General features: G+C 36.7%; 1 protein-coding gene across 4 annotated transcripts in view; it reads left to right on the forward strand.

Annotated features, from left to right (window-relative positions):
- Window positions 1-23,890, forward strand: part of mvb12ba (multivesicular body subunit 12Ba) — a 182,846-nt gene that overhangs the window by 86,842 nt on the left and 72,114 nt on the right. For all 4 annotated transcript variants that reach the window (XM_072566306.1, XM_072566305.1, XM_072566303.1 and 1 more), the window contains exon 7: window positions 10,810-10,907. In XM_072566306.1, coding sequence (XP_072422407.1) covers window positions 10,810-10,907 — 98 coding nt within the window. The remainder of the gene's footprint in view (window positions 1-10,809; window positions 10,908-23,890) is intronic.

Below are 23,890 nucleotides of genomic sequence, written 5' to 3' on the forward strand. Positions count from 1 at the left end.
TAGCAATCGACAATGGACTCCCAATCATGCTTAGAACTCTTAATTCCACATTTCTATTGGATTTGAATTCCACCATCTGCTATGGAGGGTTTTGAACCAGTGTCCCCAGAACATTACCTGGGTCCCTGGAATAACAGTCCAGTGATAATACCCCTTGGCCATCACCTCTCTTAGTTAGTGGTGTTGATTGGTTTTTATTTTACCTGCCCCATCTTTTTGCATTTGATTCCAAAGCTCTTCTCCGCTAAAGAAATACTTCTGTAGTACAGTCAAGTCACTCTGATTACGTCCACTCAAACAGGCAGACAGGGCCTCAGTCTAACACAGTGTCCTTTTATACTGTCAGATACACCTCCTTTTATACTCAGTGTATTAGATGTTTCAGTTTGAACTAAACTTTTGACTTGTTTTAGTTCTACTGCAGAATCAAAACAAGCACCCTCTGCCCATTAGTTATCTCCCAAAGATTGAAATTTCTTGAAGATTTTATAATATTGCAGCCAAATTAAACATTTCCTTAAAGAGTTCAACTAGGTAATTTTTCTCTTTGAACCCTTTATTCTTTTCTTCAACCTCTAAAAGTTACATTATTCAGATTATTTTTCTTAAAATTAAATACTTTGTTTTTATTCAGTAATTCCTGTACTTTCCTATTGATTTTTGGATGGTGGATTTTTCAGCTGCGAAGTCAGCTTTAATCTTCAATCATTTGAAGCCAAAAACTTGTGATATGGTCTTTATACATATTTGTGGATTGAAATACAATTAAGTTAGCTTTGGATGATTTAAGCTGTGCACAGTACTAGCAAAATACTGAGGGTATCTCAAAAGCAGTTTATCAGATGCTAACATAGTGAGTTTAACACTGTTCTCATCACCGCAGTTCAGGCAGCATCCAAGTAGCTTCGAAATCGACGTTTTGGGCAAAAGATTCCTGATGAAGGGCTTTTGCCCGAAACGTCGATTTCGAAGCTACTTGGATGCTGCCTGAACTGCTGTGCTCTTCCAGCACCACTAATCCAGAATCTGGTTTCCAGCATCTGCAGTCATTGTTTTTACCTAACTGTTCTCATCACATTGATCAATCTTGATCTAACATGCTTTGTATTTTATTTTTCAGAATACATTGCAACACCATGTAGTATGTATTTCTGTTAATGTTGATCATTCTTGTTTATTTAAATGCAAAAATGATTTAGTGTTTGAAAAGATTATGAAAATCAGTGTACCATTGCCTCTGATTTAGGTTTTTCAAAAAACGTCTAGTTTTATACTGCATTTCCTGAGTGTCAGATAAATTTTAACTGTTCATACTCCTAGATTAGAAACTTTTTGTGAAATTGCAGTGCTTGAGATAGTATTTAGCTCACTCATAATTGTATGATAGGAATGCAAATGAGATTTATTAGTTTAATGCGTTCACTGTCTCCATGGTTATGGAGCAACAGTGTTGAGAATGTGTCACATTGCATCCGTGAATTTGGTAAGAGTGTCAAAACATGGCTTCAATTAGTTCTCTCTAATTATGGCTCTAGAGATCTTGTAACAGTATAGATTCTTATTAAGAAACACTTATGGTGATATTTTGTGGATAAACAAGAAGAAATAACTTAGTTGTTGTAAAAATCTAAAATTAAGTAACCTATATAAAGAGAAATTGTTCAGGTTATAAATGGAAAGCAAAACACAAACAGAAAATGCTGAAAATACAGTTTGTCGTCATTTAGAAAGAGGAAAGGTGAGCTAATTTTTCATGTGTAGTTTTGATTGGAAAGTCTAAACTTAGAGCATCTGTATGCTAATAGTCCTTTTTTTGCAGATTTTGAGCATTTGCAGGGCTGTAAGAGAAAGGAATGGGGATAATTGGATTTCCCTTTCAGTAGGCTGAACGGTTTCATGTGTGTTTTAACTTAATGCATATAATACACACGGTCTGTTTAAAAGTTTGATTTAAATACTTCATGAGTAATACTGGAGCTAATGGAGCCAGTGATTTTTCACTGCCTTTATTAAGCAGTAACGTTATGCATTGAAATGTAGGAACGATTATGTCAGCAACTCTTGTCTATGGAAAGTGTAGAAAACAGTGAAAGGTTATCACTGTTGAAGATGCTGATTTGAAGTTGCTCTCTTTTTTTTACATAAAAATGTAGACACCATACAGCCATTTAACATACATTGATGAAGAATGATTTTTCAAAATATGTTTTAATTCTCTCAGCTTCAGACAAACTCTTATAATTAAAGTCTTATTTAAGAGGTTAATGGGTTCACTGACCACTACGTGGAGAACTGAAAGCTTGATATATTCTGACATGAATTCTTTTGAAAGCTGTCAAACAAGCAAAGCACAGCCTTAACATTTGATGTTGGCTTTTAAATTTTTATCCATGGGCAGCAATTTTCCTATATCACAGATGTTGGAAACTCTGTAGAAGTATTGTTTTCTTGAGATTGCAGGTGGGATGTCTTGGGTGCAGTGGTGAAGCTAGAGCGATTTGAATGTATGGAGACAGTGAGTTCTGCAGATGCTGAAGATCAGAGTTGAGAATGTGGAAAAGCACAGGTCAGGCAGAATCCGAGGAGCAGGAAAATCAACGATTCGGGCCGGAGCCCTTCATCAGCTTTTCATCCAGCAACACGTTCTCAACTATTAGTATATAATTTCAATTGGATTGTGACTAGATGTTAACATTCAAGTTTGATTGTTTTTGTGTTCTTTACCAGCTACCTAAACAGTGTTTCACAACTCTCCATCTAGGTGGTTAGATTATTTGATATGCATTTTCATTGTTATCACATGATTCAAGATGGTATGTCAGAGTTAGGGGTCATAAGGGTAGACAGAACAATTATGGGATTGATGCCTATTTTTGTTGCCCTAATTGTACAATCTACAGAGTACCTTATTCTTTCCCCTCTAATTCAGAGTTGCTACTATAAATAAACACAGTTGCTCTGAGCAATCATTTCAATGAATTGGAGCTTTTTATTGAGGAAAAGGGCTTTGGCGGAATCTGAAATTTAAAAAAAACAGAAATTGCAGTGAAACACAGTAGTTCTGGCAGCAGCAGTTGTAGAGAGAGAAACTGATAACTTTTGAGTCCAATTTGACTCCTCTTCAGAGGAATCTATTTTGTCATAGCTCAGAAAGTGTGCCTACTTAAGTTTGCAGTCCAGCGAGCTCATTATGTTCAGCGTTTAGTAGGTTTTAAGCCATATATATGTATTGGAGGAAAAAATTGTCATTTCATTGTCTCAAACAAAAAACAACACAAATCCATAACTACAGTGAAGATGTGCAATAAAATAGTCAGATTTCATGAACTTTTAAATTACACTAGAATTTCTGTGTCACTGATTTTGTAATGATTTACACAATTTTTGCAATGTTCAGGAAGGAGAAAGGATTTTTGAGTGGTCACGTTGCAAGATTTTGAAGCTGTTAAATGTTGGTAGGTGTGTTTATGAATCTTGAATGGCGCAAAGGGAATCTCAGTGCTCTGAATCCTACATAAATACTTCCCACGTTGGTGGCAACAGATGTAAAGCGGTGGTTATCAGTGACTGTTCAAACCCTGTGGGATTTCAGTTCTGATGTGATGAATACTTGTCTTTAACCAAATTTGGCAGCCAAAATGCTATATATACTTTATATATGTAACTGCTCCTCTGTTATGTGGTATGGTTAGGTTCTCAGTACAAGAGGTGATTGAACTGTTCAAGCATTAATGTCTAATGATAATTTTGAACAATTTTAAAGTTGCGAGCAATAAGATTTTGTTGCCAACATGTGACAGACCATGAAATCTGCTTTAGCAGTGAAAATGAGGATTTAGTTTTAGTTGCATTGTCTAAAGTGGCCTTTCCTTCAGTAGAAAAACTGTAGTGTCTGAGATTTAAACTTTAGTTACAGATTTACAAGTGCTTTTTTAAAAAAAATGTCAATGATGGGATAGATCAGGATGTCACTAAGTTTTCCATTCCTGATATTGGCATATAAGATTGAAAACTTATTTGATTAATGCTAGTTATATTAACAATCTTTTCAATAGATTTAATTTTTGTTCTGGCATTTTTTGTGCATTCTTTTGATTCCGTTTAATCAGTGGAACTAATTTCATAGTATGAGTTTTCAAGTATATTTTTGCATCTTTAATCTTTCAGGAGTAGTGGGCAGGAATTTCTAGGTATGGTTTGTCCAGGAAGTGCTTTGTTTTCCCAGACTGCTGATTTTGTATTCTGACTAGTCCTGCAATCAGTCTGAGTGATGGTATTGGTTCGAGTTCAGTTTAACAGTCCTCAGACTTGCAGACCAAAGTGCAGTGCAAAGGATTAATTTGAAATACTGAGCCTACCATTAAGGGGAATTATGTCACAGCGTCCCAATCCATAACTGTCATAACTTCGTGGTCCGCAAACACATGTATTTTTCTGATGTTTTGCAGTTTATGGAGTTGTTGCAACCCCTTGGCTTGCTCCCAATCCAACTAGTTTTAAGCATTCTAAATGAGTCTACTGACACATTGTCAACTTGGAGCTCGACAGTAATCCTAACGGAATGTAACACCAACATCACTTTGAATGGGAGGTGCAAACAAATTATCTTGAGACTTGGGCACTGCTTGAATTTTTAAAAAAATCAGAGCTGTGAAAACATCTTTTAAAATGGCCTGTGATTTAAATATCTAACAGATTTAAAGCCTGAAAATAGAATGATTTATTGGCCTTGTGAGCTTCAGATTTGCAAGTGGATTGCATGAAGATAGTCTGCAGTTTCCCCTCCTAATTGGTTTCTTGATTTGACTGAACATGTATTATTTTACTTTTAAGCTGCAGTATTCTGAAGTATCTTATTACTCTAACTGTACATAGTTCACAGTTAGAGAGCTAACCACTTTGCTATTTTCTTTTCAGCCCATTATGTAATATGCTAATTAAGCCCTCGCAGGAGTAGCAGTTGAGGGGTTAAACCCTATAATTATTCAAATCTTTCAGGCTTTTCTCCCAGTTTACGATAATTTGATGAGGAAGTTCACTGTAATTAAATATTCAAATTATGAATAAGTGTCAATATGGCTTCCTATAGCCTGGGAATGATGATTAATTGTATCCAAAACTCTAGTGGCTCCTCTAATCTGAGGCAAACCGTTGCTGTTGATTATTTCTGTGGAATGCTTGCCATGTTTTTTGTTTTAGAATTTAGCCTGGTAATTGATTTGCCATATGTTGCACAAGTGCAGGTATTTAGAAGATGTGTATTTGAAGAACTCTGGGAATTTTTAATTGTAATGTTCATTTTTATTGTGGCAGGCAATTCTTAAATTATTTTTCTCCACCCTGCTCTAAAATACTCATTTGGCACACAAAAGCTGTAGCAGTTGAATTACTGTTGCATGCCTATGCTATAGATTTTTTTCAAGTGTGAAGTTACCATTATAATGGCAGTTTTGCATGTAGTTTTGGAGGTACATTAGTAGAAGGTATCACTGTAGCTCAGACATTCAGATCCAGATCTGAATTCTAAATTCAGAAGAAACAAACTGAGACTGCATCTAGAAGGCTTTGAGGTAGCAGTTAGGTTTCACATCAGTGGAGTATAACTGGGTAGTTCAGTCTGGAGCTGAGTTTAAATGCTCAATGGATCATTAACCTTTTGATGGCTTTATAATAATTTTTAAACTTCACGTTATATCAAGCAAATTCACCTCATGAGCCTTTCTCTAGTGTTAGTACCCACCGCAGGAAATTATGTGTTCTCCTTGGTAGTCGACAGCTAAAACTCTGAAAGCAGTGGTGCAAACAACTGCAGGCCTTCTTTGGTGGTGATTGGTTCAGGTTACAGTTTGTGATTTTAATTTAGTACCTCAGTTGAGGGTCAGGAAAGGGGCGGTTGGTAGAGTGAGATGGCAAGTGGTGAGCAAGAGCTAAGGAGAGAGACTTGAAGGCTTTTGAGCCAGTTGGGTTCAAGACAGCCAATAGGTTTTTAATGTAAATCTTACAGATCAGGAACACAGCATATGCTGATAACGTATTTTCTTCTGGAGAGGTTATTTTCATTTTATTCATTTTTATTTGGCACACAATTGTTTTCGGCACATGCTAATAGCCCTAAATAAGGGAAGGCTGTATTTAAACCTTAATGATTTATCAAGGAAACCAATTGATACACAAATGATCATATTCTGCCAGTATTGATCACTATAATATGATGGACTTCTACCTATTCGGAATTAAGTAACCAAGCATTTTCAGAACTGTCAGCCTTTGTAAGACTGTCTGGTTGGTTTTGTTGATCACATTCTTGAGCGTGGACCAGAAGCTTTGGGTTTCAGCCCAAAGTGATGGTCGGACTTTATAATCTAAGCTGATGCTTTACTCCTGTACTGAGGAAGTGGTGCACTTTTGGTGGCACTGTCATTGGATGAAATGTTTTAACTGAGTCTCTATGTATCTCATTTGATAGTTTTGGTGAACCATAAAGGTCTTGTTATTTCAAGTATTGGCATACTTTTCAATGTTATTGAAAACAAGTGAAGTGATTCTTGGTGTTTGTAATAAAATAGACACTCTGCTCATACTTGCTGTACTATTTCAAAGTAGTTTGTTGTATGTGAATTATTTTGGAACAATGCTGAACTGATAAGTTGCTATATAATGCAACTCCTCAATCGTGACCACATTGCATTTGGATCTAACCATTTTGCCTGGTGTAACAAGGAAAATGTTGTGCCTTGCAATCATATGTGTTGAATGTCCTGGCTACTTTTTGTGGTGATGCTGCTAGTATAATGTTGGGTGCAACATTACCATGCAGGTACACTTATTGTAAGAGAATGCCTCATTGAACGTGTGAAATCTTTAAATTATTTTGTTTGAAATGTTGTTAACACCGCACAGAGTCATTTGTAGATTTTCATTTTTTGTTTAAATATGAATTGTATCTGTGGAGAGTATTTTAAACTCTCCAATATTCGGGTTAAATGTTAGCTATTATAGGTGTGTCATGATAACAGACAAATTTTAAGGTGAAGAATGATCATTTGAGATTTATGTGACTCTCTTGTTAACTTCGCAACACTCTTTATGGATCTATGCTTTTTAGGTGATTTCTGCAAATGTGACTTTTTTAACATCGCTTATATATATTTTCTGACATCCTTGCAAGTGTCAGTATTTTGCATAAAAAAATGTCTGTGGTAAACATGGCATTTAAGTTGAGCTTTTGTGTCTTTACAAACTGCAGGATGTCGTAGAGTCATGCAGTATTCAAGTGCTTTACTGCTAAATAAGTATTTCTTTTGTTTCTTATATGCAACACAATTTCGATCTCCCACCCTAGGTCCTAAAAATAATGATGAAATAAATAACAAGGTAACAGCCTGTTTATTGATTGTTGGCATAAATTAATGAGGACAATAAGCTAACTCCTCTTCAAGAACTGTCGTGGGATTTTTCTATAAACCCAAGTCTGCAGACAGGGTATTGGCTTAATGTCTGAATAAGAAGCATTATGGGTAATCCACGATTGAGGAAGGGGAAAAATTATGCTTGTAAGAGGTGCTGTTTTTGTGAGGTATTTTCAGTATATTTGAGCGGATTTCCTCAAATTCAAGGAGCAACAATCACTGTTTTATAAGCTCTTGCATTGTTTTGGAACTTTTTTTGGGGGGAAAAAAAATCAAGACAATGACACTTTAAAAAAGGAGGAAGGGAGAGAAAGGCGGTGACCACATGGTGGGAAGTGAATCAACAGAGAAAGAAACCTACACTGATGTCTGACCCAGCAGTAAACCTTCACATGTACTGCCTCTGCTGTTTGTCTTTAAGTACAGGTCATTCTGCTATGACATATGTTTTGTTAATGCAAATTCACTGTAACTCGATTGCCAAATTGAGGGGCAATGTTTCTAAAGCATGAACTTCGCCAACACTTAAGCACAGTTTCTAAAGTGCAATTTTTCTATAATGTGGGGTTACACAAGAACACAGCAATCTCATTATAGAGGAACTACCTGTACCTTTTGGGCATCAGAGTTCATCGAAGAAAAATAAGCAAACAGCAAAATTCACAGCTGTCATGTATGTGTGCAATGAACTGCCAGAGGAAGTGGTGGAGACTGGTTCAGTTACAATATTTTAAGAGGCTTTTATGGGTGTATGAATAGGAAGAGTTTAGAGGGATATGGGTCAAATGCTGGCGAATGGGACTACATTTATAGGATATCTGGTTGGCATGGTTGAGTTGGACTGAAGGGTGTGTTTCTGTGTTGTTTATCTCTGAGTCTATGACTCTAAGAGAGCATTTCTGGCAATGTAGCACTCTCTGAGGATCAAACTGAAATGTCAGTCTGGGTTCAATTGTCCAATTTCTGAAGTGAGGTTTAAACCATTGTCTTCTGACTTCAGAGGTGCCACCATTGAGGTGAAGTTTACTTTAAGTGGAGGTACACAAAAAAACTCCATTTTGTACAGTTGAAATGAGAATTTTTATTTTAAAAGAATTATCAGTTGGATTTTGTTTTTAAATGCTATTGGCTTGCAGCTTCCAAGCAACGGGACATGTTTAAAGTCATCACATTTGTCAACTGTGTCAAAGGCTGCTTTCAGTACCAGAAAACTGGAACAATCCTTTCACAAAGATATTAATGGAAAGGAAATGTTCATTAACGCTAGCAATTGGCCTCTTGAGATTGATGCCAGCTTTTTAAAATTCACAAGCAACCTGTGCTCAGTCTTCAACCATGCAAGTTTAAATTAATGGGATGAGAGGAACCTAAGACATACCTGAGAAAATATCGTATGACGCACACCATTGGGGAGAGAGTGGTTTTTCACAAAAATTAGCTGCTGGTTTTCAAAATCCTATCTTTTTTCAAGATTAATTAACGCATCCTTTTTATGCATTTGTTTTAAAAGCAGTTAGATTTCCTTTTAAAACTAAATGTCACGTGCTTTCTTTTGATGAATTCATGGAGATTGTGCTAACAGTAAAAATGTACATTTTCAGCTAATTTTTATGATCTTTATGGACTTCTAAACTTAGTATACATTGATTTTTGATTCTCAATTTTTGAAGTCAAATGGTAAGAGTTTCATTGATGCTCTGTAGATGTAGGACTTTTGAAGGTTGACAAAGATTCTTTTTTAAAGTTACATAATAATGTATCGTGCTGATGAATAGGCAAAAAATAAATCTTTTACCAGGCTTTAAAACATAACATAATGTTAGCTTGCCACTCAGTATTACCTATCAAATTAGCTTGGGCAAATTTTAATAAAAATCCTGATGGAGTGAAAACACCAAATGAAATACATTGCACATAACTTCATTGTGCTAGTCCCTTTAACTCATAGAATTAATTTAACTTTGTAAAATGTTTATTTTCTGAGGTTTGCAAGATTAGTTTGAAATTTGTCTCCACCATTATCCTCCTTCTGCTTTGATTTGAGCCTTTTTAATTTCCTGGATTATGTCTGTTGTATGAATATTTTAATATAGTACTTATTTAGTTTGACTAGAGACTTAATGCCATCTCATGTTCAGAAACAAATAAATATTCTAATTTAAAATTTGCACAGAAATATTGGATTTAAAACTGACACTACATGCACACTTGATCTTACTGATTACACCTTTAATAGCTTCTGTGGTTTTCTTAGCACACAAGTGTTTTCATAGGCTTTGAAGTACTTTTGGAACATAGTCCTCATTGCAATGATAGGGAGTCATGGCAGCCAATTCATATATGGCAAGATCCCACAAACAGCTGTAAAAGAAACTGCCAAATACTGTAGTTCAGTGATTATGCTAGAGAGTTCACTGTCAGTCTGGGTACAGTCCTCGACTAGATTACTATTTGAATCATAATATTGTATGGAATCATAAAACACTATAATGGAAAGAGGCCATTCCGCCCATCGAGTCCATGCTGACTCTTTGAAGGGCATCTCACCCTGTCCCATAACCCTGCATTTTCCATGGCTAATCCACTTAGCCTGCACATTCCTGGACGCTATTTAGCAATTGTACCGTGGCCAACTCACCTAACCTGCACATCTTTGGACTGTAGGAGGAAACCGGAGTACCCTGGCAGAAGCTCATGCAGATAAGTGGAGAATGTTCAGACTCCACACACGGTTGCCAGAGGCTGGAATCGAATCCAGTCCCTGGCACTGAGGCAATAGTGCTAATCACTACATCACCATGCTGCCCCTGCTTAAAATGTATATATCATATGCCTACTATGAAATTATTTACATACATTTGAGAAAGTATGGAGGAATTTGGTGTAAAGGCTCAAGTAACAGTATATCAATGTGATAGTGTCCCAATATTTGGGTTAGATCATCTAGGTTCAAGTTCCACTTGCTCCAGAGGTGTACCATATCAGGTTCTGAGCAGGCTAATTAAAAGTACTTATCAATCCCTTTGTATGGTGCTAAGTTATTGACCTAGATTGCGTGCTTAAGTGACTGTAGGGTATTTGGAATTCACTCTTTTGCCTCGAAATTAAGAATGATTAGAACTAGCATCTTGGCTCTTCCTCTGCCTCCTTTTAAAAGATAGATTATAGCAACTTCTCTATATTGTGACTTAGTCATTGTGATCATGTAAAATTGCAGTCTTTCAAGGGCAAATGATATAACACACTGCTCTTATTTATTTCCGTTTTGAAGACCATTTTTTAATGACCTTCAGTAGTTACCAAGAAATAACTACTTATTTGCTTTTAAAGACAGAAAAAGGCCAGAAGAACTTGTAGCTTGAAACTGTCTCCTAATTTGATGATTTTTGTCTTAATTCAGGCACATATCCTTGACACTTCCAGCTAGCTTCCGAGGTAAGATGCATGGCACAAGACCTGACTTTGAACACCAGACCTCCAACCTATACGCTATATCAGGTGAGTGTTACAACATGTGGAAACCCAGCACCAAAATGCTCCTGTTTCAGATTAAACACTATTATGTACCATATTAACGTATTTTGGAACTATTGTTTTTAGTGGCACAAATCAAAAAATAGCCTTTCAATACCATTATGTAGCTCGAGTTCCCAGGTGTCATGAAGTCACCTGAAGACATTAATGTGATGTAATGCAAAAAATATCCAGCTGCTTCCTTTTCATTGCTCACCCTTTTTGACCTCTAGTACTACAGGGTTTTATTTATATTCGTATTTCTAGTGAATATTTGTGTACAAAAATTAAGGTGACAGAGGATTATGTTTTATTATATACAGTTCCTTTACCTTATTTTCAGACTTCCTTATTTGCTCTCAGTATTACTGATTTGAACCTTTCAGCTGTCAAGCGTAAGACTATTTTGCACATGTTTCTCTACAAAAAAGTAGTTTGTTCCTATGTTCTGAAAAGCAATCTGGCAATTTTAGGAATGCCTTGTTAGTCTTGCAGAGAAGACAATACAAGTTAATGAATTCTGAACTGTCAGGCTCCTATTTGGATTGCACAGATATAAAAGGTAAAGTGTTAAGGGCATAACTAGCTGAGTGCTTAACAAATGGAGGTGAAAAATTAACTATTTTGATCTGATCTTTCAATTTTTAAAGAAATTATATTTATTCAATAAATTCTATGTTTTGGTGATTATGATGTTTTTCTAACTTGACCTTTATTCCAAGTTTTCAAATGCTATCAAGCGTTGGAGCATAACTGTCGTATTCTATTTAAACTATTGGGTTTTACACTTGAAAGATTCTTGAAGAATTTAAAAAACCATATTTTTCTAAAAAGTTGACTTGATTTTAATAAGTGTCCTGGTTCCATTCACTTCTAGGGGTGGGGGGGTTGTTAATAGCTGAAACTTTGTAAATTAACAGGTTTACCATTAATCATATGTTTTATATTTGTTACTATGGTGATGTTGACAGGTGGGCAGGTTTATTCTTGAAAAAACATGTGGGTGCTGTCAGGCATCAGGAAGCAGGTTTGTTGGGATTGATGAATTGCCTGCTCCCTTGATTAAGCCTTCAGTCACTCGCAACAGCAAAACCAGGAACAGGATTTGGAATAGAATGTGTCAAATTCATTTGGTTCTAGGTTGTTGCAGATGTTGGAGCTAGTGTCATGTATTAACAAAAAAAATGTGAATTTTGACACTTCTCCTGTTTGTGCATTATTTGTTAATTGGCAGGCATAGTGGAAAATATTGAAACCTTGGATCTGTCTCCTCTCGATTCAGGCTGTGCTTGGAATTCTGTTGTTACGAGGAGGCATGGATCGTATCATGAAAGAACAGGCCAATAGTTTTCAAACTGGTGTGGAGTTTTTTAGTTGGAAAAAAAATTGATAGAACTCTTTTAGTTTGTGTTCTTTTCATGCCAGGTATTGCCATAACCATCTAATTAATATAATTAGATCTAATCCTTTTCTTCTTTGACTGTGACTTGCTCACTTTTTAAAGAAGCATTATCAATTCATAAATTGAAAGGCTTTTTAAGCTGTGGTATCAGAACTGTTTAGCTAGTAGGATGACGATTTATAACTTGCCTGGTGTGCAGTTTCTGCCTGCAGCCTAAATTGCACATATAGCAAGTGAATATAGTCCAATCAGTCTTGAAAGTCTCAGATAAAATTTAAGAAATGATTTTATTTGGGTTCCTCTGGTCTCCTTTGTGGAAGCCCTGCCCCTTGAATTGTATCAAAGCCTTATTCCAAACTATTTATTAAAATATCACTCTCCACTGAACATTATATCGTGCTTCTCTCTACACATGATGTCTGGCTCCTACTCCTTTGTCTTCATGCTATTTCCTTGATAACAGTTACAATGCTGCAGGGAAAAAGGGTCTTTTCTTTTGGACTGAAAGAGGTAAGGAACGTTAAAAAGTGAAGAAAGGGAGAATAGAAAAGAGAAATTAAGAAATGAAAGCTGAGAATGAAAGAGAACAACACTGAAGGAGAACAAAAAAACAAATGAAGTGAAGGGGAGCAACATATAGAATTGGAGGACTTGAAGAGAGAAAATGGAGAGGTGGGGAGAAAAGGAAATGAAGGTTATTTGTATTTTTGCAGAGCTACAACTAAGAATGTTCAGATAAGGAGAAAAGAGGTTTGAGTCTGTTCCATAAAGTCTCTGAGAATCACTGAATCAGATTGTTGGTTCAAAGCAACCTGAGTAAAAGGACTTCATGATAGGATTTAGAGTCATAGAGATGTACAGCATAGAAACAGACCCTTTGGTCCAACCCGTCCATGCCGACCAGATCTCCGAACCCAATCTAGTCCCACCTGCCAGCACCCGGCCCATATCCCTCCAAACCCTTCCTATTCATATACCCATCCAATTTCTTCAGACCTAACCGCCGTTTTCTCAGTGGTTGTGGTTATTCCAGACTTTTGCGCAGGAAATACCTCTGAGAATGGCAAGACTTTTCATTGATGCATAATCTACAATGGTCGATAAACAGCTGAGAGTGACACATATGAAGTTCTTAAAATGTGCATTCTTATACAGGCTAATTTGCAGAGAGCAGCTATTTCAAAACAGTTGCAGAAAATGTCTGTTCATTATCACTATTAAGACCATGTCTTTTTCCTCTGAATTGCTACTATAAGCAGAAGAAGTGGACTTACCTTTTAGCTGCCGTACATCTCTTTTGGTAGTGAATCCTGAATGCTATTCCGCTATCCCTGTTTCCACTATTACATTATCAATTTTCCTATGATATCAGCATGAACTGACTTAATTCAAACACTCTTCGCTATGGACAATGGTCAATGGTTCCCAAATTTGGCAGTGCTGATTAGGTTTATTAGTAGATGGAGTAGCAACACACAGTAAACATTGATTTGATATTTTAAGTCACCTTTTGAGCCAAGTTGCCAGTTTCATTCAAAGCTCTTGTATAATTGAAGTTTTAATGCAACTAGTAGCTCTTTAATTGAAGGGTCAGCATACTGTTACTAATTAAAAACTGCAGATTTTTTTTACGGTAAATGTTTTGAGTAGTATATGTTTCCACAGCTTCTACAGCACAAATAATTAGCCACTTTATTGCTCCATAAATTACATATTTTTCAAAGGACTAAAATGACACAAACATATATTGGTTTCAACGGGTTTTTACAACCAATAACTGTAACAGCTGTCTCATACTCCATCAATACGAGACATTAAAGCATTATTGCTCAAGGAATTTATTAAGAAATGCATTCTCCACTGTAAAATCTCCCAAAATGACACACATAAACCTCTGTACTGCTGAGTTGAGCTCAATATATGTCAATTTGTTAAAGACACCCATTCTTAAAAAAAAATTATGCAAACTATCAGCTAAACAGTAGGCTATCAAAAACAGCTTTCCATGTGAAAATCGCTGAAATTGTTTAGCTTGTGCATAGAAATATTTTATCAGAAACCCATATGTAAAAACCATATTAAGAGAATTTACTGTAGATTGCACCTGCACATCATTCTCAGCTTACCGATTTGAATGAAAATGTTTCTAATGAAAAGAAAAATGTCTGCTTCAAGTTCCAACTTGGGATGATGACCTCAGCTGGAGATGACCATTCTCCACAATGTATTCAATCTTTCTTTAGGGAGAGATGATTATCCTGCACTTGACTATGAATGGGAAGGGTTTGAAGGGATATGGGCTGGGTGCTGGCAGGTGGAACTAGATTGGGTTGGGATATCTGGTTGGTATGGATAGGTTGGACCGAAGGGTCTGTTTCCATACTGTACAACTCTATGGCTCAAAAGTGATAATTTTATCAACAGTGGACACTGAATTTGTGTCTCGAATTACCATGGACTGGAGCAAGTGCTTGAAGTGACTGTGCCACCAAACTGCTTTGTTTAAAAAAATAGTCTAGTAATCTGGTTCATCTGAGATACATGGACAGACGTTTATATAGGATCTATAAATGGCTAGGAAATACATGTCCATAATGTCTTTGAATCTATAGCCCAGTTTCACTGGAAGGTCTCTCCAGGGAGCTTTTGCTACTAAATTGTGGAACTCAAAGTGGCATCCTTTGGGAACATTTATTTCCCATTGTCAAATAAAGCTTTCTGCTTCCGCTACGTAGCTATTTTTGGACTCACTGATTTTTTTGTAATCAGTGATCTCTAAAAGGTAGGACTACTGAGTTAAATGCTGCAGATGCTGGAAGTTTGATTCAGAATTTGAAAGAAATTATCTCAGTTAAAACCTGTTAAAAAGGCAAAGAGAAAATGACAAAAGGAAGGAAAATCTGTGTTAAGGTGAATGGCTGGAAAAATACAATCATAAAAGGGGTAATGGAGCAAGTCCAAAGGAGGTGATAATGAAATAAATAAAGGAACAAAAAATTGAACTGGAATCTAGAGGTGGTGTAAGTGGGAAAAGCTAAATCAATACAAACAGTGGTTGCTCAGAAAGAAAATAGAGGCAGTATGATCTGAAATTATTGGAACTCAATCACGAGATTGAGATTGTCACAGTCAGATCTTCTTTTGATTGGGGCTATGTTGAAAATTGCCGAGGTATTTTCTGTACCCAAAAGCAGGACAAATCCAAACCAGCCAGTTAACACCCCTTCAGTCTACACTCAATCAAGCGATGGAAAGTGTCATCAACAGTGCTATCAAGCAGCACGTGCTCAGCAATAACCTGTCAATGGTCATTACCATCATTGAATCTCTGCTATCAATGTCCTGGGGCTACCATTGATCAGAAGCTCAACTGGACTCATTGTATAAATACACTGGCGACAAGAGAAGGTCAGAGGCTAGGAATACTACAGTAAGTAACTCACTTCCTGACTCCCCAAAGCCACTCCAACATCTGCAAGGCAAATAAAAAGGAGTGTGATTAAATACTCCACATTTGCCTGGAGGAGTGCAGCTCTAACAATATTCAAGAAGCTTTACACAAACCATGACAAAGCGGCCTTCTTAATTGGCACCATATCCACCCCCTCCAGCACCGATGTTCAGTAGTAGTAATGGTGTGTACTAACAACAAGATGCATTGCTGAAATTCTCCAAATGTTCTCAGACAGCACCCTCCAAACCCATGACCACTTCCATTTGGAAGGATAAGAGTTGTAGATACATGGGAATACCAGCCTGCAAGTTCTCCCCAACCCACTCACCATCCTGACTTGGAAATAGTTTGCCATTGTCAATGGGTCAAAATCCTGGAATTCCCTCCCTAACAGTATTGTGGATCTACCTACATCATATGGACTAAAGCGGTTTAAGATGGCGGCTCACCACCTTCTCGAGGAATGAGCAATAAATGCTGGCCAGCCTTCTACACTCCTGTTTATTTAATAAAAAATAAAAGCATGACGCCAAGAGCTAATGAATCCAAGTGGAGTGGAGAGGGAATTTAAGATGATACAGTGACTGAAAGCCAAAGGCTGTATTTCTGAACTAAGTCAGGGCTTCCTGCAAAGATATCTCTCAACCTGTATTTGTTATTCATTCCCCAACCCACCCACGTGTAAAAATGAAAGGCACAATGCACTGCATTGAAAGATGTAGAAGTAAATATAGAAGTGAAATGAATTTTCAGGACCTTGGACAGTGAGAATGCTGGCAATTAGAGTCACAGAGATGTATAGGACGAAAACAGGCCCTTCAGTCCACATTGTACATGCCAACCAGATATCCTAACCTAGTCTAGTCCAATTTGCCAGCACTTGGCCCATAATCCTTCTAAACCCTTCCTATTCATATACTCATCTAGATGTCTTTTAAATGTCATAATAGTACCAGTCTCCACCACTTCCTCTGGAGCTCATTCCATACACGTACGACTTTCTGCATGAAAATGTTGCCCCTTAGGTCTCTTTTAAATTTTTCCCCTCTCACCCTAACTTTATGCCCTCTAGTTCTGGACTCCCCCACCCCAGGAAAAAGACTTTGTCTATTTATCCTATCCATGCCCCTCATGATTTTATAAACTTCGATAAACTTCCAGCACTCCAGGGAAACAGTCTCAATCTATTCAGTCTCTGCCTGTAGCTCAAATCCTCCATTCCTGGCAACATCCTTGTAAATTAGATTACATACAGTATGGAAACAGGCCCTTCGGCCCAAGAAGTCCACATTGACCCGCTGAAGCGCAACTCCCCCAGACCCATTCCCCGACATTTACCGCTTCACCTAACACTACGAGTAATTTAGCATAGCCAATTCACCTAACCTGCACATTTTTGGACTGTGGGAGGAAACCGGAGCACCTGGAGGAAACCCACGCAGACACTGGGAAAATGTGCAGACTCCACACAGACAGTCGCCTGAGGCAGGAATTGAACCTGGGTCTCTGGCGCTATGAGGCAGTAGTGCTAACCACTGTGCCACCGTGCCGCCCACTAATCTTTTCTGAACCCTTTCAAGTTTCACAACATCCTTCTAATAGGAAGGAGACCAGAATTGCATGCAATATTCCAACAGTGGCCTAACCAATGTCTTGTACAGCTGCAACATGACCTCCCAACTCCTATACTCCGTGCTCTGACCAATAAAGGAAAGCATACCAAATGCCTCCTTCACTATCCTATCTACTTGTGACTCCACTTTCAAGGATCTATGAACCTGCACTCCAAGGTCTCTTTGTTCAGCAACACTCTCTAGGACCTCACCATTAAGTGTTTAAGTCTTGCTCTGATTTGGTTTTCCATAATGCAGTATCTCCTATTTATCTAAATTAAACTTCATCTGCCACTCCTCAAACTCGCTAACTATACCTCCTATGTTCACATCTAAATGATTCATATAAATGACAAAAAGCAGTGGGCCCAGCACCGATCCTTGTGGTCCTGACTGTTTTGGTAAACAGGCCATGAAGAACATATTGGGATATTTTGAGTTGACCAAGATATCTGGGAAGGAACAATCATTTTAGAATGCTCAGAGGAGGAAGTAGAAGTGATGGTAGATAGAATGAAGTATGTTTGCTAAATGTTGGAAACTGTCAGGATATGTGTTAAATACAGGGGGAGCTCAGTTTAGTTCTGGCATGGAGGAGGATCTTTGTGAGAACAGCGTGTCTCAATCCCATTTCCATTTCCAGCCAACCGATAGTCCTCTGATCCTCAACTAAGGAAAAATAAATTGTGAGAAACTCTTATGAAAGGTTTTCATCAGAAGGCATATTACAGGTCCTTCTGCTATAACATGCATTTTGTTAACACAAATTTGCTATAATATGATTCACACTGTTTTTCTCAAGTGCAAACTTTGAAAATCTGTGTTGGTTGTAATCGAATTACATTGCCAACACTTTAAGCACTATTTTAAGGGCGACTTTTCTATAACACGGGGTTGCACAAGAATGCAACCATCGTGTTATAGAAGAACTACCTGTACTGAGAAACTGGGAGTGCAGAAAAGAGATACTGCAGGAAATGGGGTGGGAGGAATTGTAGCCAAGGTAATTGAGAGTGTCAGTGAGCTTATTGTGGTTAAGGGAGGTTATTGACTTGAACCTCTACCTTAAATTTAAATAAAAAATTCACTCTGCCTTTTAAGAAGAATTCAAGGGCAAAGTTTCCTACAGATTGGGAGAGAAAAGACAGTGTGCTGGAGTAAACAAAAACTGATGGAAACAGCCGGAAGATGTTAATTAGAGAATTTTCATTTGAATTAATGAGAACTTGGAACGTGACCGTATTTATTATTCCAAGTACTGTTATGACTGTAATGTTTAAGTAGCAAATTATTGCTCTCCACCAATTATTCTTTGATTTTGATTTTGCTAGAAACTTGAGAAATGTAGATCTTAGAGCTGCCTTTCAATTTTTGAATAAATAGACTATGAAGTCCCAATGTCCAACACTAACAGTGGTCTTCTAAAGTTGCTGTCCGCTACCAGTAAATGGAAATACAGTATTTTTTCAAAAAGATCATGCAGGACATGACAGTTTTGAACATGTGGTAGGGCGATGCATTTTTGTCTTTTTAGGTTCATTTCCATCCAATGTGTCCTCCTTTGGCACAAAATAATCTAGTGAGAAATTAAAGTCGCAATATTTAGCATGTAATTTTGAAGCTTAATATTTTGTGTTTTGTGAGATGAGTTACACTTAATTCTTGAATATGTTTTACAAGTTCAAAGCAACCAGCTGAAATTCCATATCCTGTAATTGTACAATAGAATATTTAGGTATATGTATATTGTCTGCTTTTATTTAACTGTTTCTAATTCTAGAATATCTTTGAAATAATGAAAGCTTTATTTGCCTTTGTTCACTTGATATCTCACTTTTATTACTCAATACTGGAGATGAAGGACTTTACGAGTGAAGTAATGGAGAAATAATTGTTCCTGTGTAATAGTCAAACAGAAGTAGTAACTTTGAATTGTGTAAAAATAGAAAATAGCATCCCTCACTGCAGGAAAGATTAACAGGCAACTTTGTGCTGTTGGATTGAGATTAGCATTCTCCGATCTTACTGTTCACATGTCAGGCTGTGGATTAGAACATTTCAGAATTGCAGAAACTTAGAAGTGAGAGTCTGTTTCCAAGATGTAAAGTTTTCAGGATGTGTCTGTTTGTGTAGATGATTTTGTGATGGTATAAAAAAAAAGTGACATTCAGGTTATGAAAGGCACAGTGCATCACTAGCTGTAATTATTCTCACAAATGTATCTTCCATTCTTTTTCCCTTCAAAGATAACCGTTCTCCTTAACTTGATTAAAATGCTGTTAGAGAAGGTACTGATGGATGAATACGTTGTGTACACTAGATCATCTTATATAAGACATGATAATGTTAGTGTTATATTAGGAAAATTGTGTTTATTGTGCATTTTCTGGACAGAGCTGTAGACAGATTAAGATTTCAGAACTTTTTAGATCACATTTTAGTTGTGGCAAACTTAAGTATGCATGTTTTCTAAATTTTTGCTGAATTGAATCTAATTGCGCTTATGTTAACACATAGCCTCAACTCTTTAGCTGCAGACCAGAGCTGCACTGGTTAATCCTTTAATAATGCATATACTGCTGATTTTCTTCTGTACTATGTATCAGTTCCCCAAAACTAGCTCTCCCAAGATAGAAGAATATCATAGTTAATTATTGCTGCTTACTCATCTTAAACCACAGGACATATGTGTCTACATGCGCATCAGGATAAAACCATGCTTGTCTTTTACAAATCTTTTACAGTGGGCATTTGAAAATTTCAATCTCTGTTTGCCAGATTGGCTGGCTTCCTTCTGAACCTGCTGCCTATGCTGCTCAAAATAATCAGTACATTCTGTTACTGTCTGATTTCTACCTTCTCTTAATGAGCCCCAGAAATTACCCTCACTATGTGAACACCACAAATGGTTATGTATCATGATGATGCAATCTCATAACCATACTTTTTTTTTGAGCAGAATTGCAATCTTCCAAATAGATTATACATATTGATTTATAATGGACAAGTACATCTTGTGGAGTACTACAAATTGTGTTTTTGACGGTTCGGAAAATCATAAAATGCATATTTTAGTTACTTGCTAGCAAAAACCTTGGGATAGATGGAACAAAGTTGTTTGTTTTAATCCATGAAGGCTTTTAAAGACACAATCAGAAAATGTTCAATCCTTTGCTCGTGCTGCATTACACTGAAGCTGAAGTTTCAGCATTGGGTTTTTGGATGTCCTTCGGTTGTGTTCTGAAATGGTTTACTTTATTAATGTTTCCTGTGAGTCTAAGATTGCTAAATTGCTGATTTATACTTGATGCACGGAGTACCATTCAGATCAAACAATTTGTTACAGAAGAGAAAGAAATGAATAAAAGTGCATATTTCAAGAAGGGGTTTGTTTCATCTTGAGATCTCAAGTAGCTTTGGTAGTTCAAAACATGAATCATCAGATTGTTTTCGCTCAGTTACTGACATGAAAATGTAGCTGCATTTTCTGTTCCTTCTTTGAATTGAAGGAGTAATTTACACTTCTCATAACATGAGAAAATGCACTTTGTGAGGTATTTTGGGGTTTTTTTTGCCTCTTTTTCCAAAGCGAACTTTAGACAACACAATACTCCAATTTGGGTATAGGAAAATGTGCTTCGCATATGAAATACGTTTTCCCAAATTGAGTAAAAGTGTTTTCAGGGTGGATTCATACTTGTCCATTTGTTGTTGCAAACTATTTAGATTAAATAAAAAATAATCAAATAACTTGACACTTTTAAAATGTTGCATTAGTACCGTTAGCTTCTAAAACTTTAGTTGAGGATTTTTACTATTACATAAAAGAACCTTGCAGAGCATTCATATCGTGGCTTTTAATGTGGATGGAACCTACTATGAGATCCAATTATTTTAATAGCTGTTAGATGACTGACAATTAACAGACTGTGTAGACAGGTTTTCCTTTTAAACCAGTAAAATTGAGGGTAGTTCGGAAAATATCAGAGCAGCAAGATGACAATGAATTTTGATTTCCTGGAACCAATATTAGAGTCCTTATTAAAGTATGTGCATCTGCTTTTAATTTACTCCAAATAATTGGAAAATGCAATGAAGCTTTCCAATTAAGGCACTGCTTTTATGCTGTTTAATAATACCCCCATAATATTATAGCTTATGAAGTGACAGGTGAGCTGTTATATGAATAAAACATAAAGGCAGCAATAAGGGACAGAAAGTGTAGACAGTTGTGGGCTTTTAAATGCAGGATGTGATTTGCATATATTAATCTTTTCTTTTCAGGCTTATCAGGCTTTCTTCAGTAGTTGAAGTAAAAATAGCCTTGACAGGCAATGGCATGCTTCATTTTTTTGAGGATTTATTACATGTATAATTCCAGATCTTTAATAATAAGATATGACTGATTTTCATAGTTCCACAGAATTGAAGGAATTCAGCTAATTGTTCCAGATGGTGCATTCTGATTATGCAAAATTACTTCTCATGCTGATTTTTTTTCTCTCTGTTTGGTTTTGGTATTTTGATAGAATTCAAATAAAATTAATTTTTGCATACACTTTTATCTCTCCTACAAAGGTACATCATTTGCTGTAACTTCAAATTTAATTTTCACCCAAGTGCCGCCTCTTACTGGTTCCTTAACTGTCTGAGATCAGTTCTATTTTCTATACTACTGCAGTCAGTTTTTACATTTTGCACATTTTTAAAAGAAAACAAACTGTGATAGAATGAACTGCTGATCTTGTTTTAACCAGCTTGGAGATGTTAATGGACACACAGTTATTAATTTAGGAATGAATTATTTCTATGGCTTTTTCATAGAATGGGTTGGCAGGGTAAAATATAAATGAGTGAAGTCCCCAGTTTGAAGCATTTTTTGTTTTTGAAACCTTTTAGCAACACATCACTTTCCTGCCAGGGACTGGCCAGATTGCCTTGTTTCAGAGTTTTGTTGGAAAATTGTTTTACTTTCATTAAGGTTCTCTTAACTTATATGTAGCCTGTAGCCTAGAGTTGGAAAGTTGGATTGAATTGGAAAGAAGCAGTTCTTGCCCAGGATTTAGATGTTGTAACAAGAACTCCACCACTTCAATTCTTGAGGAAGAACCTTGCCTCTTCTGTTGAAGTCAGAAATTTGCTATATTGGAAATTCACAGCTGAGAGTCCAAACTTGTACCACTTTTTTTCCAAAACAAATATGTAGTTTCGAGTGCAGAGTTTTTTTTAATGTCAAAGTAGTGATTTGGGATCTATGTGAAAAATGAAAATTGGGCAACATGTTCAAAATGACTGTGACAAGTGCTGAAAACATTGCTGATTTTCTAGCCATTTTCTTGTGCCTTATAATATTAAGTTTAGTTGTTAAGATAACAGTAGTAAATCTAAAGGTTTAATTATGTGGTCATGAATTCTACATACTTGAGAGGCCATTTAGTTGTGGTTGCTGTGTTCAGTGATCATTAGTAGTATGAGTTTTGTGAGATATTTAATTTATTCTAAAGGTACTGATGATTAAATTGCAACATTTAATTTCCAAGTCTCTATACATTGAATGTTCTTATTAAGAGAGAGTGCTAAACTATGACTTGTTGGGTTGAGACTTCATGCTGTAATCCCAGGTGCATTAAATATGTTGTAATAGAATTAGTTTTTATTTCAACAATGTAAAATGTTGAAGAGTGTATAATAATATTGTAGGTATGCTGTTACCCTGAGATGGGCAAAGAGAAATATTGGTGATCACTAAAACTTAAAATGTTCACTTTGTTGTGGGAGCTACAAGAGTAGGTCAGAGACGAGGAATTCTGTGATGAACCTCACACTCCATCTGCCTACTTTCTGTCTGGTATCTATAAGGTCTAAGTCTGAAGTGTGATGAAGTGCTATCCACTTGCCTGAATGGATGCATCTCCAACAACACTTGAAGCTCGACGCTATCCTGCTTGATTGGTACCTTATCAACCATCTTCAACATTTTAATCTTTTTCCCACTGACTCACAGTGGAGCATTGAGTACCATCTACAAGATTCCTTGCAGTAAGTCACTCCAACAGCACCTTCTAAATCCATGACTTTTACTATCTAGAAAGGCAAAACCAGCAGAACACTACCATCTGTGAATTTCTCTCCAAGCAATGCATCACCGTAACCTGGCACTCCCTTCCTAACAACACAGTGCGTGTCCCTACATCCAAAGGACTGTAGCACTTTAAGTAGACAATGCACTGACATCTTTTCCAGGGTAATTGGCAGATAGGCAGTAAATGCTAGAGTAGTCAGACCACATGCTATGAACAAATTAAACAAAGCAGTTTTATTGTTCTAGGCCATGACACCTAATACCAGCCAAAACATAGTTTAATCAAAGCATGATCTCAACTCAGCATTGCCCACCTTCCTACCTAAGCAATGCTGTTTTCATTAGGGTGAAATGTAGTCATTATGTTGCAACTTCTTCACTTATCTTTGCATTGTGGTAACATTAACAACCTAGTTG

This window comes from Chiloscyllium punctatum, chromosome 49, assembly GCF_047496795.1.
Source record: "Chiloscyllium punctatum isolate Juve2018m chromosome 49, sChiPun1.3, whole genome shotgun sequence".
NCBI lineage: Eukaryota > Metazoa > Chordata > Chondrichthyes > Orectolobiformes > Hemiscylliidae > Chiloscyllium > Chiloscyllium punctatum.